At 58.0% G+C, this 13,231-nt stretch overlaps 1 protein-coding gene across 50 annotated transcripts in view; it reads right to left on the reverse strand.

The window, feature by feature from the left end:
- NCOR2 (nuclear receptor corepressor 2) overlaps nucleotides 1-13,231 on the reverse strand; it is a 246,677-nt gene that overhangs the window by 23,736 nt on the left and 209,710 nt on the right. For 39 of the 50 annotated variants that reach the window (XM_054444024.2, XM_054444045.2, XM_063647217.1 and 36 more), the window contains 7 exons: nucleotides 8,652-8,816; nucleotides 7,446-7,585; nucleotides 6,852-6,954; nucleotides 6,523-6,627; nucleotides 6,138-6,241; nucleotides 2,617-2,767; nucleotides 147-287 (listed from right to left, as the gene is read on the reverse strand). In XM_054444024.2, coding sequence (XP_054299999.1) covers nucleotides 147-287; nucleotides 2,617-2,767; nucleotides 6,138-6,241; nucleotides 6,523-6,627; nucleotides 6,852-6,954; nucleotides 7,446-7,585; nucleotides 8,652-8,816 — 909 coding nt within the window. The remainder of the gene's footprint in view (nucleotides 1-146; nucleotides 288-2,616; nucleotides 2,768-6,137; nucleotides 6,242-6,522; nucleotides 6,628-6,851; nucleotides 6,955-7,445; nucleotides 7,586-8,651; nucleotides 8,817-13,231) is intronic. The other 11 variants (XM_054444031.2, XM_054444029.2, XM_054444038.2 and 8 more) reach the window with 2 other exon arrangements.

The raw sequence follows: 13,231 nt of genomic DNA on the forward strand, positions 1-13,231 counted from the left end.
ACCCAGCACGTGAAGGTCCCTGTGCGACCTCCAGATGGAGCCTCAGAAAGCCCAGCCTCAGTTTCCCCATCTGTAAAACGGGGTCAGCCATCCCCCCACCACCCACCAGGGGGCACCGAGAGATGAAGTCTCCTCCCTGCTATCACCTTCGATGCTGGCTGAGGAGATGGCTCTGCCCACGCGGCCCTCCATCATGTCGTAGGTGCGCTTGGGGGCGGCCGTCTCATGGGGGGGTCCTGAGCTGCTTCTGCCATCCTCCTTGGAGCACTGGGTCACAGACATGCCACCTGGAAACCACACAAAGCACTCGGTGAGGAGCTGGGCACGGGGTGACCGCGTGCACGGGCCCAGGACCACGGTGGGCAGGCAGGAAGGCAGAGCCGGTAGGCAGGAGCCAGCAGTGCATTTCTATGCTGGCCTTGTCACAAGGCCTCACAGCCGAGGCCTCCAGAGGGAGCCCATAGCCTTCAGCCCCCGGGGGCCTGCCAGCAGGACCTAGGAGCTTTTCCAGGGGGTTGCACGGTGGGAGAAGCAGGGCACGCTGCCTGCACCCCATACCCTAGCCCTCCAGGGTGCTCTGTCTGCAAGCAAGGGTGTGCCTGTGACCACATGAGCATGTGAGTCTGTGTCCGCACACACGGGTGCTGACATGGGGCGTGAACATGTGCACACATGCATGTGAGCAAAGACGCATCAGCAGTGTGGACGTGCGTGCAGGCAGGAGCACACGTGTGCACCGACACTTCAGCAGTGTATGGATGTGCGGGCAGGCAGGAGCACGTGTGCACTGACACATCAGCAGAGTGGATGTGTGGGGCAGGCAGGAGCATGTGTGTGCATTGACACATCAGCAGTGTGTGGACGTGTGGGCAGGCAGGAGCACGCGTGTGCACTGGCACGGGTCTTGTGTGTGCAGGAGTGGATGTGGGCACATACACGTGAGCCTGGCTGCTGAGAACTAAGTGGGTCCCTGTACACACATGTACCAGGGTGCCAGGCAGTACACAGCTTTGTATGTGTACACGTCACACCCAGAAACCTGTGTCGATGTGCATGTGAGTGTCTGACCACAAGTCTGCGTGTGCATGGAGAGGTGTGTGTTGCAGGCAGTGGTGAGGGGTGGCAAGGTGAGTGGTGAGTGAGTGGTGAGGGGTGTGTTGCAGGCAGTGGTGAGGGGTGGCAGGGGTGGCCTCGCCAGGCCAAAGGAGCCTAGATGGGCCCAGCTCACTGCTCCCCAGACAGGCAGAGGGTTGAACAGACGGAGGTGGCCCCCGAAGGTAAAGGCTGGGCTTTGCCCATCTAGCCAGGGTTCTCCTTCCAGGGCAGCTGAGTCCAAAGCTATCAGAAATGAGCCCCGGGAGCCTCCGCCCCACCCCTCAGAGGGAATGACCAACTGACAGGCTCTCGGACTTTTCAACCATTGCTTCGTGTGGCCTGCGGCCCGTGAGCTACTCCAGGGGTTGCCAACAGGAGGGTACTGGGTTGTTGTCCAGAAAACGTTCCAAATTAATCGCCGATGTTTAAACATTGGGAGATTTCAGATAAAAACGGAGATGAGAAACCTGGCTGACCGGTGGCTGCGGGGGAGTGGACGGCATGGGCAGGCACCACAGTCCTCCCCACTCCCTACTGCGTCACACCTGCTGCTGCCCACACTGCCTACCTGGCCCAGGGAGCAGACGAGAGTTTAAAGGCCCCGACTGAAACCCACGATGAAGACGATACACTCAAGGCCTATAAAAGCTCAGGCACTGGTCTGGGGTCCCAAGGTGGGACTCTACCCAGTGACCTCTCAAGACAAGCCCTTGACTAACCCCGCCACCAGCCCTTCCCAGGCTTCCCGCCACCCCCAGGGCACTCAGTCCAGGGGCACCAGGGCATGAGCTGGCACCCAAGACACAGCTGCAGGCCTGTCTCCAAGGCTCTCTCTGTGGCAGCAGGGAGTGCATTATGTTCCTAAGCCACACGGTGCCACCTCCACCTCCCAGGCCTGGGGAGGGGGCCGCGGGCACAGGCGGAGGCAGATGGAGGAGAGGCAATTCCGGGCCTTGCAGCTGCAGTGCTGAGAGAGGCGCCCATTAGCAGCTTTCATCTGCACACCCCTGGGTGCCCTGGGCTGCCAGGAAATTCTCTTTCTCAGCACTTGACTCCCTTAACTCCTTCCTGGCAGGGTCTCCTGGTTCTGGAACCCAGAGCCTAGAAAGGGAGAGGATGGGGGCTCCGCAGCAAGAGCCTGGGACACAGTGGGGCGAGGGGCACTCTGGCCATGGCCTCTTTCATGGTCAATGAGAGAGTGCGTGGTTTGTCAGTACAGTGCTGGAGGCCTGGCGGCGTGAGCTCGGGCTTCTGTTCCGGGCCTCAGTTTCCCGCCTATGCTTCTAAAAAGGTTGGCCACGAGTTTGTTTCCTAAATTGTAAAGAACTGGGCGGAGGTGGGAGGCAGCTAAGGCCAATGCTTCCCTGCTGCTGGCTTGCATACCTGCAGGGATGGGGAAGTCACTACCTATCAGATTGTGCTTTCTGATGCCAACCCAGCCCTGCCTCCCTGTGAAGCTACCTCAGTGGGCCAAGCACACTCCTCCCCTGGTCCTGGGCCTCCTCTCCTCCTGCAACTCACCCTCATAGGACAAGACGTGGCCCTTCTTGCCTTCGTAGATGACGTGGCCCTTGGGCAGGCTGTCCTCCCGGCCGCGGTCCAAGCGACTCGGGCTGTCCTCGCCGATGATCCTGGTGATGGTGCCCTTGTACAGGACGTCAGCTGGCGTGCCCTGCAGGTGCAGAGGGGTGAGCGCCCAGGAGGCTGCAGCCCAGGACCCCTCTCAACTCAAATGCAGGCAAAGACGTGCTTACAAGCCCATGTGCCCACTGAGGTACACGCGTGTCCACATACACACTGTCTCAAATGGGTAAGAGCTTGCATGGAACAAAACCCCATGAGGAACCTGAAGAATGAAGATCCCTTGTCAAGTGCTTCCCATGAGCGGACACTGTTCTGGGTGCTCTCCATGGATTTGCTCATTTAACCCTCAAAACAACCCTAAGACAATCCTATTGATTATGCCTGTTTCAGATGGGGAAACCGAGGCACAGGGAGGCACAGTGACTTTACCCAGGGTCACCTGGCTAATGAGGGGCAGGCGGGGACTTGAACCCAGGCATTCTGGTCCTGGAGTCTGTGTCCCCACCACTGCATGGGGTTTACTTCTCAGAGCCTTGACGTTCAGTTACCGAAAACGGTAACTGGCGGGGACGCTGGGGTTTCTGCTCCTGTGCTGTGCCCGTGACCACGTCATGCACTTTGGTTTCCTAAAACCAGGACAAGGACTCACGTCATGGCAGGACACCAGAAATTTTAGTTCTAACCCAGGTTTTCCACCTTGGGCCTCCTGACAGCTGGAGCTGGACCCTTCTTTGCTGCGGGGCTGTCCTGTGCACTGCGGGCTGTTTGACAGCATCCCTGGCTTCAAAGCACTAGATGCCAGTGGTACACGCCTCCCCAGTGTGTCCCCCACCAAGTTAGGACAATCGAAAATGTCCCTAGAGAGTTGGAGGCAAAATTTTCCCCAATTGAGAACCATTGCCATATAGGGAATGAGCTCCCCATTGGAGGACGTGTTCAAGCAGAGAGGAGATGGCCACGTGGGGCAGCATCCTGCCTTGGGTGACTTTCAAGAACACAAGCGTCAGAGTTAGAATATGACTTTGGCGTCAGAACGTTGGGTGTCAAACAGCACCTTTACTACCAAGTTGCCGTGGGACCTCCTTTCTGAGCCTCAGTTTGCACATCCACAAAATGGAGACGCTCTGCATTGACGATTCTCAAAGGCATCTGGCACAGACAAGGGGTCCCCGAATCTCAATATCCCTCTTCTCTTTCTAGGATTCCAGGAGCAGATTCAATGGTAGGGGTCCTACTATGTCCCGAGACCTTGACCAGTGAGCTCTGAGTCTCTGGCTGGACTTGCTCGGCTGGGGACATCCCCTGGCAGAGGGCAGCACCTGGTACCCCGGGGTGTTCATCGCAGATCCTGGTTTTTGTGGAGGGCAACAGCAAGATGCCATGAATTCCGATGAGCTCCCCCTGAACTTCTCAAAGCAAATACTCTGAGCAGCATCTCCCTGCTGTGCTTTAAGACACCTGTACACTAACAGTGTGGCACAAGAGGTGCTAAGTCAGGTGACAGCTCGGGGCAGCCACCTCTCCCATCAGGAAAGCACAGGATTCCTGTAGCATCCTGGTGGGAGAAGCCCCCCAAGAGGCAGCTAATACAAGCGCACCCCTTTCTGTATCTAGCCCTAACATCAGATGGTCCATGTCAGAACTGGGTTTATACTGCAGAAATCAGTGGCTTACTGAATACCACAATAAATGATTTAAAAAGGGGGGGCTCTCCATGGTGAAACTGAGGCATCTGATTTTTTTTTTTTTTTGAGAAAGGGTCTTGCTGTATTGCCCAGGCTGGAGTGTAGAGCACCGTCATAGCTCACTGCAGCCTCAAACTCCTGGGCTCAAGTGATCTTTCTGCCTCCCAGTCCCGAGTAGCTGAGACTATAGGTATGTGCCACCATGCCCAGCCGATTTTTAAATTTTCTGTAAAGACAGGCCTCTTTTTATCCAGGCTGGTCTCCAACTCCTGGGCTCAAGCTATCCTCCCACCTTGGCCTCCCAAAATGCTGGGATGACAGGCAAGAGCCACCGTGCCCAGCTCGATGTTTTTGAGCTATAGTATTTCAGAGGTGCCATCTTCAGGGACATGGACAGAGAACAGAAATCCAGGCGATGGCCCCTGCTCTTGGGAGAATACACCGGACAAACTCCCATTAACAGGGAAGCTTCTGTTTGCATAACGTCTGCTTCCAGGAGATGAGCCTGTAGCCTCTTGCTCTTGGCCCCAGTGAACTCTGCTCCCAAGATGGGCAGGAAGTCCCTGGAGGATCAAGGAGCTGGGACTTCCTTGAGCCTCCCTCGCCAGCTGAGAACCACATGGTCCCTGCCTGTGGCACCTACTCGGTTAATAAATGGCTGCGTGTGTGCGGGCCACACGCTGACTTCCTCACTATCTGGTAGTGAGACTGCACGGAAGTTTGACCCTTGCCTATCTCACATGTTTTGGCAGCTGGCTCTCTGCCAAAAGCAATCAAAGAGATGTGTGTAACTGGGAGGTTCGAGGAAGGGCGCGGGTCATGGCCACTCAGGAACCCAGAGCAGGTGGATGGATGCCTGGGAACTTCAAAGGTCCCTACGACTTCAGGAGAATGACTCTCCCAGGAATACTGTTAGCAAAGGGGAAACGGAGTCAGGGCAGGCCGCTGCCTGTCTGAGTAGGTGGTGGAGCTGGCACCCGAGGGCCCTCAGCCTGACTTTTGTCCAAAGCACTTGCCCTTCCCACTCAGCACAGCTGCCTTTGAAAGCTCAGATTTTTAAAACCTACAGATTTCCGAGAAGGGCAAAGTGTAAATGGCTCCTCTGTGGCGGGATTTGACGCTACCTGAGTGAAAAACACCTCCCTGTGGACCATCCTGTTGCCCGAAGCTCCACTGTTAGAACATGCATGCACGTGTGCACGTGTGTGGACCCACGCTCTGTCACTGTGTTCTAGAGCCAGACACACGTGGCACAAAACCCTGGGTCCATAGCTCACCAGTTGCAAGGCTGGGGCACCAGTCCTGGCACGATTCGGGAACCCTCTCACGCTCTGTCTTTGCACATGCTGTTCCCTGAGCCTAGAATGCTGTTCCCTGAGATTCCCGCATGGCTTGCATCCTCAATTTCTTCTGGCCACAGCTGACATGTCACCTTCCTCACTCGTCTAAGCAACGTCCCTGGCCAGGCATTCTCAGCCGCGGTACGCTCACATTCTGCCTGCCTGCTCGGTTTTCACCAGCCTACTTATTTACCCTGGTCTGTTCCCTTCCACTACATGGCAGCTCCCTGAAGGCAGAGTTTTGAGCTGTGCTTGGCAATCCCAGTGCCTGACTCCATGCAGACTAGATGCAAGTTCATGGAGTGAATTGCTGCCCCCCAGTCATCACCCCATTGGCTGAGGCTAATGGTTTGGTGACAACGAGGGGTTATAAGATGGGCTGGCCCCGTGCTGGTCCCAACCCGTCCTTTATGCCGCACCCCAGGACACCTACGTGGGTGATGGAGCCGCGGTATGTGATGGCGCCGTCCGAGGGCACCCGTGTGCTGGGAATGCCTTTGGTGATGCTTCCGCCCGGAACTGAGCCCAGAGCTGTCCCTGGAAGACACAAGATGTGGGGCTGAGGGGGTGTGTGTGGCCCTTCCTTCCCCAGGCCCCAGTCCTGACAGCCACCCTGACTGAGCGACCCACAAGTTGTGCTAGTTGTTTCAACACAGAGGGAGTCCCCCTACCCCTAAATGGTGAGGGAGACGGCTGTGAAGAGGGGCCCCCGGACCCTCTGGGAGATGACGCTTCCCAGAAGGTTTTGAATAAAGGGCCCCTTGGGAACCTGAGGAACAGGGGCAGACGCTGGGGGCCCAGGGCAGAAGGGCCCTCACCTCTCAGCACGGACGCCTCCTGGGCCGTGGGCACCCCCAGGCTCTCCGGTGGCCCAGCCTGGCCCCGTGGGGACAGCTGCTCCTGCTTCACTCCGCTGAAGGGTGCTGAGGACCAGTAAGACGAGCGAGTCACGTGCTGCCAGGGCAGGTTCCCAGGAGGCTTGTTCCCACCCAACCTGAGCCAGGGGCTGGGAAGCGCCACCCTTCCCCACCATGTTCCAGCCAGGGCTGCTGAGGGGGGGACCTCCCAGCTGCTACCTGGAGTACCGTGGGCCAAGATACCCCTTCCTCCCCCTGAGCCACCCAGATGGATGGGCCAGGAGCCTTACCCAGCTTTTTGGGGTCCATGGGCAGGGGCAGCCCCATGGTGACAGGGCCCACCGGAGCCTTGGCATGCTCTGAGTACGGGACGTGGAGCTGGACCGACATTCCCTGCAGGGGCAGAGTTGTGGGGTCACGGGGGCATCCTGGTCCCTCCCCCACAGTCCAGAGTGCCTGACGCTCCTGTTCACAAAGCCCACATGTGGGTCAGAGGCCAGGGCTGCTGTCCAGCTGTGTGACGGCAGACAAGTCACTGCTGCTCCCAAGCCTCGGCCCCCTCCCCTGTGAAGGGGCCATGCCCTCTGAGCCCCTTGCATTTGCCCTTCCATTTCGCAGCGGGGGAAACAGAGGTTAAGTAACTTGCCTGAGGCCACACAGCCTGGTTCCTGAGCCGTGCCCTTGACTGCAATACAGAGTGACTCCCCAGGGACGAGGCCCTGAGTGCCTGGGGCAGGACCCAGCCAGCTCAGACCCCAGATGCCTGAGTGGAGATGACTCAGGCCCCCGAGAGCCTGGCCCCCACCCAGACTTCATTGGTCCCACTGCCCCCACTTTACAGATAAGAAGACCAAGCCCCCAAGAAAGGAAGGGCTACCACTCACCTGGGAGATGGCACCTATTTGCCTCTCGAGGACGCTGGGGTGCTTGGCAGAGGAGATGAGGGGAGGTGGGTTGGAGATGGTGGGCGGGCGTGGCAGGACGGGCCGGGCAGTGTCATGGAGGCCCAGGGGCAGCGGGTGACCTGTGGAGCACACGTCTGTCCATTGGGGGGCCCAGGAGCCGTCACTTCCCTGCTGGACACACGCCCCAGGCTGCACTCCACCTCTTCCCTGTCCTGGCCAGGAAGTGCCCATCCACACGCGCCCCTCTATTGCCCTGCCCAGCTCTGTCCTCATTAGTGACCCGAGTCCTAGGTGTAGACACCACTATCCTGGGGAAGCCTCCCACTGCCCAGGCCCTGATCCAAGTGCCCTCAACTCTCACCTGGATCCCCTAACTGTCTCCCTATTTCCACTGTAGCCCCCAGTAGCCCCTTCCCTTTATAGGAACCAAAAGGACCTTTTTGGAAAAGTCTACTGGTGCACACCCTCCCCGTGCTGTGTGCCCTCGATGGCTCCCACTGTCCTCAGGAGAAAGTCTTAGCCCCCGACTTGGCCTTCAGGCTCGCCTGACCTGGCCCCTGGGTCTCCCCAGCTCACTGGGCACCGAGTTTCGGCAATGGTAGCCAGATTCAGTTTCTCTAGCTTTGCCTCCTCTCTCCTGCCTCTGGGCTTTTGCACTTGCTGTTCCGTCTGCCTGGCATGACTTTCCCTGTTCTTTTGGCTCCCTTGGCCCACGCATCCCTCGGGACCAGCGTTTACCAACAGCAGTCTGTACCAGCCCCCGGCTGTGCTGCTTTACAGCTGGCGAGGCCCAGCAGGACTGCAGGACCTAGAACAGGGCCGAAATGCAACCTCACAGAGTCTGTGAACCAAGATAGCGCCTCTGCTCCCTCCCCAGGCTCTTCTACCATCTGCCCATTCTCTAGCTCTAAGCCGTCAATGGAAAGCATAGCTCCCACTCTAAGACTGCCCCTCGCCAGCTCAAGCACCTGCTGTGGGTCCCTCTTGCCAGTGGCTTCAATCTCAATCCTGGGGCAGCTTTCTTAAAAGATCTCCCCCTTTCCCTCCACTGACCAGGCTGTCCCTCCAGCCGGGTCCCATAAGGCTTCAAGATGCTCTTAAGGTGCAGCTCTGAGCCACTGCAAACAGTGCAAACAGCGATTGTGCACTGGCTGAAGAAGCCCAAGCTCGGGTGGAGATACTTACCAGGTGGAGCGTAGGAGAAGGCTGAGGGGTCCGGGGCATGTGGGGAGGACTTGATCACCTCACGGGGGGGCACGGGGAAGGGCAGGCCGGAAGTCCAGCAAGGGGGGTCCCCAGGCAGCTTCTGGGCCTCGGCTGCGAAGGCTGGGAAGAACACAGGCTTCTCTGCTGAGGGCAGGAGGTGGGGCAGTCAGACCTCGGGAGCCCTGGCTGACCCTACTCAAATGGCCTTCCTGCACCCACAGTAGTGGTGGCCCGTGACAGCCTGGGCTCCTCTGGGAAGCCCCCCAAGTCTGCCTGCCTGGGCGCTGCTCTGTAACCCCATGGTATTCTGCTCAGCAGGGGAGGGGGTCTCGAGGTCTGAGCTGGGGGCTCTCAGCTGCCCCTGAGGACAAGAACGGGACCCTCTGGCTTTGCAACCCCACAAGCACTCAACCAAGCCCAGCAAGCCAAGGTCCCTGGACAGGCCTCTAAGCGAGGAGGTGGCAAACGGTATCTCAGAGGGTCTGTCTGCCCCCTAATTTTTTTGAGACAGGGTCTCCCTCTGTCACTCAGGCTGGGGTGCACTGGTGCTGTCCCGGCTCACAGCAGCCTTCACCTCTGGGCTCAAGTGATTCTCCCACCTCAGCCTCTCAAGTAGCTGGGAATACAGGGGCCCACCACCGCACCATGCCTGGCTAATTTGTTTTACTTTTGTAGAGATGGGGTCTTGCTATGTTGCCCCAGGCTGGTCTTGAACTCTTGGGTTCATGGGATCTTCCCACTTCAGCCTCCCAAGTAGCCGGGACTACAAACACGTGTCACCACACCACGCTTGGCTAATTTATATTTTGTTTTTATAGAGATGAGGTCTTGTTATGTGTGCCCAGGCTGGTCTTGAACTACTGGGCTCAAGAGATCCTCCCATCTTGGCCTCCAGAGTGCTGGAATTACAAGCGTGAGCCACCACGCCTGGCCCCACCGTCTGACTTTGTAAATACGCTTTTACTGGAGCGTGGTCACATCTGTTCATTTATTTATTGTCTATGGCAGAGCTGAGTCCTTGCAACAGAGATTGTCTGGCCCACAAAGCTTAAAATGTTTACTCTCTGGCTCTTTGCAGGAAAAGCTTGCTGGCTTGTGCTCTACACAATGTTGAAGGAGGTAACCTCTGATGTGTATGTGTGTGCGTGTGTGTGTGCGTGCACGTGCATGTGTATGTGCATGTGTGTGTGAGTGCGTGGATGTGCGTGTGTGCCTGTACACAATGTTGAAGGAGGTAACCTGTGATGTGTGTGTGTGTGCGTGCGCGTGTACGTGCATGTGTGTGTGAGTGCATGGATGTGCATGTGTGCCTGTACACAATGTTGAAGGAGGTAACCTGTGATGTGTGTGTGTGTATGTGTGCGCACGTGCATGTATGTGCATGTGTGTGCGAGTGCATGGATGTGTGTGTGTGCCTGTGTGTGTGTGTTGTGGCGGGCAGTGGGGGTTATAAGCCCAGACCCTCCAGGTAACAACCACAGCGTCAGCCGCAGTTTGCTGAGTGGTACTCAGCACAGGCACTGTGCTCAGCACCCCATGGCCTCCATGAGCCTCCTGTTAAGCTCAGACAGATACTGCTGCCAGACACATTTTACAGAAGAGAAACTGAGGTACAGACACACCAATGGGCTTATCTGAGTTCACCAGCAAATACTTAGCCAAGTCAGGATCAGAAACCCACTGAGCCAGTGCAAGCAGCAGTTGTGCACTGGCTGGCTGAGAAGCCAAGCTCAGGCAGAGCTACTTACCAGGCGGAGCGTGGAAAGGGCATTATTGAGAGGTAACGCTCTCTCAGGCCTCCACGGCTGACATGAATCTAAGCATGTTCACTCATTTATTCTCACAGCACCCTACAAGGAACTGACTGATTATCCCCATTTCACAGACGGGAAAATGGAAGCCGAGAGGTTAAGCCACCTGGTCAAAGGCCCCAGCTAGCAAGTGGCAGATAGCGGCTTCGAACCCATGCACTGGGGCTGCAGACCATGGCCTTAACCCGGACTGCTATGCCACATGGCCTGCGGCAGAGAAGCAATGATGGGTCCTAGATTTCAGGCCTGGGGAGATCCTGTAAACTCAGCGGGGCCCAGGGGCTCAGGCCTGGCTTCATGGCACCTTCCTGCTGGCCTCTCACCCTTTGCTGAAATCTGTCCTCAGCGCTGAACCTCTCCCTGAGGACCAACCCTATGGGGAGATAACCGGCCAAGAAGTTGAGCAGAGACACAACTTGGGAATGACGGAGCCCTCTGGGTTCTGGGACAGGAATGGCAGGCAGGTGTCATCTATCACGCCGCCTCCAGATGAACAAGGGAGGTTCTGAGGGCCCATCAGGGTGTGACAGCGGAGAAGAGTGCTAAGATCAATTAATGATGCCTGCTGTGAGCAGAGCAGGTGGGCAAGGAGGCCTGTGTACCATATCACCCCCAATTCTCTCCTTGAAGACTGTTTCCCCTGGACTTGTGCCCTGGCGAGGTGGGCAGCCCACAGGAGGCAGGGGGGGACCCAGATGCAGAGGAATTCTCATTCTTAATCAGTCCCCAGTGGAGGCACCTGTACAGGGCCTGCCTCAGATCTGGAGATCCTGCAAATGCCCTGGACCTGGCCCCTCTGGCTACCCAGCCCTGTATGCCTCTGGTGCTTCCTCCAGCCCAGTTCCAGAGAGTCGGGAGGGAGAGGAGGGGAGCTGTTGGATGCTAGAAGGCAAACTGGGGCTAGGCCAGGCTGGGCGGGCAGCCGAGAGCCTGGAGAGACAACCTGTTCCTCCAGCTGGGCCCAGGGGGCCCCGAGGGACCTGCTTGGCTGAGGCGCTCTGTGTGGGAGCCAGGGGCAGAATAGGCTGGCTTCCTGAGAGACCAGAGAGGTAGCTCTGGGTGTCAAGTTCATGTGTGTCCCTGCGGGAGCTGAGCTGCAAGCCAGACTGTGCAAGAAAGGCATGCAGGGCCTGACGCCAGGTGCACCGTCCCCACGGAGAATGAGGCCAGGAAACGGCATAGGCGCTGGCCACACCAACGGGCTGAGTGCCAGCCGCAGGAACTGCTGGCCGGTGGCTCCCCTTCTCCCAGGACAGGGGCCTGCAACCTGGCTCAGCAGGACCTGGCTGGCGCCGTGCAGTTCCAGCCCTGATCAGATCTGACGCTGGCCAAAGCTGCTGGGGCCCCTGACATGGATACATAGCTCCTTCCCAGGCTGGCGCCCCAAACCTGCAACGTCTCCCAGAGCCACACCCTGGGCCGCACACTGTACCCTGGCCCCAGGCAGCCCAGCCCTTGTCATGGGGCATCCCAGTTCCAGCGAGACATCCCTGGCGTCAGCCCCACACCGGGTTCAACGCCCCACTGGCTTTGCCTCCAAAACAAACTCCCGACGCGCCCTTCCTTCCACCTCCACAGCCACCTGTGCAGTTCAGGCAGCCTCTGTCGCCTGCCAAGAGCTGCGCTGTGACTTCCTGCTTCTGCCCTTGACTCAACAACGGCCAGAGAGAGCTTTCCAAGATATAAATCAGATAACAAGCACCTCCTCCCCTTCCACAACACACGCTCACTTCAAATCCCTCCAGCAGCCCCTGCCACACCTGAGACAAAATCCACTGCCCGCTGTGGCTTGAGAGGCCCTACGCAATCCGGCCCTCACCTCCCTCACTGTCCACCCGCCCACCCTTCCCCAGCCACAACCACCCCCGGCGACTCCTCACACATCCCGAGCGTGTTTCCACACCAGGGCCTTTGCATGTGCTGTTCCCTCTGCCCGCAATGCCCCCCCAGAGATCTCCCACGGCGGGGCTGCTCCCCACTCCACAGGGTCCTTCCCAGAGCCGCCTCTTCACTCAACCCGTTTTGTTTCTCATGGTGGATGAACGACTCTAAAACCATCTTGCTTCGTTATGTGTTCCCTGGTTTAACATCCTCCTCACTCAAAAAAAACAGCAGCTCCCCAGAGCAGAGACTTCCTCTTCTACCTAATCCCTGCTCTGCCAGCATGGTGCCTGAGGCCTTGGGTTTTCAACAAATGTCCTGACCCAGCAGCCTCGGGTGGACCCCGGAGGTGGAGGTTGCAGTGAGCAGAGATTGTGTCACTGCACTCCAACCTGGCAAGAGTGACACTCCGTCTCAAATAAAAAAAAAAAAAAAAAAAAAAAGAGAAAGGGCATGTCACACCCAAGGCAGCGGGGAGGGGACAGCTGATGGTAGCTCCGGTCACCCGGATTTGTCCCTGGGCTGTGCTGGTCAGGAGGTCGGCCTGGTGTCCTGCTGCCCTCAGACCTTTGGAGCAGCCTGCCAGCAAGCGCCGGGACTAGCCCAGGGTGGGGAACCTCTGGGGAGGCAGCCCCCAACACCTGCAAGGCACAACAGCACCTGCTGCGTGCCAGGCTGACCCGGAGAAGATGCCTCTTTGGGGACACAGGTTCAGAATTTCTTGGGCCTAGTGTGAAGTGGGGCAGAGATTGAAGTATCCAGAGAACAGGCAACCACGCCCACCTGTCTCCTGACCTTGAGCTTCACGTGATGACAGTGAGGTGTGCCCGGGGCAGTCCCTGTGACACAGCGGCTAGGGAGTCACCC

The sequence above is a fragment of the Pongo pygmaeus genome, chromosome 10 (assembly GCF_028885625.2).
Source record: "Pongo pygmaeus isolate AG05252 chromosome 10, NHGRI_mPonPyg2-v2.0_pri, whole genome shotgun sequence".
Classification (NCBI taxonomy): Eukaryota; Metazoa; Chordata; class Mammalia; order Primates; family Hominidae; genus Pongo; species Pongo pygmaeus.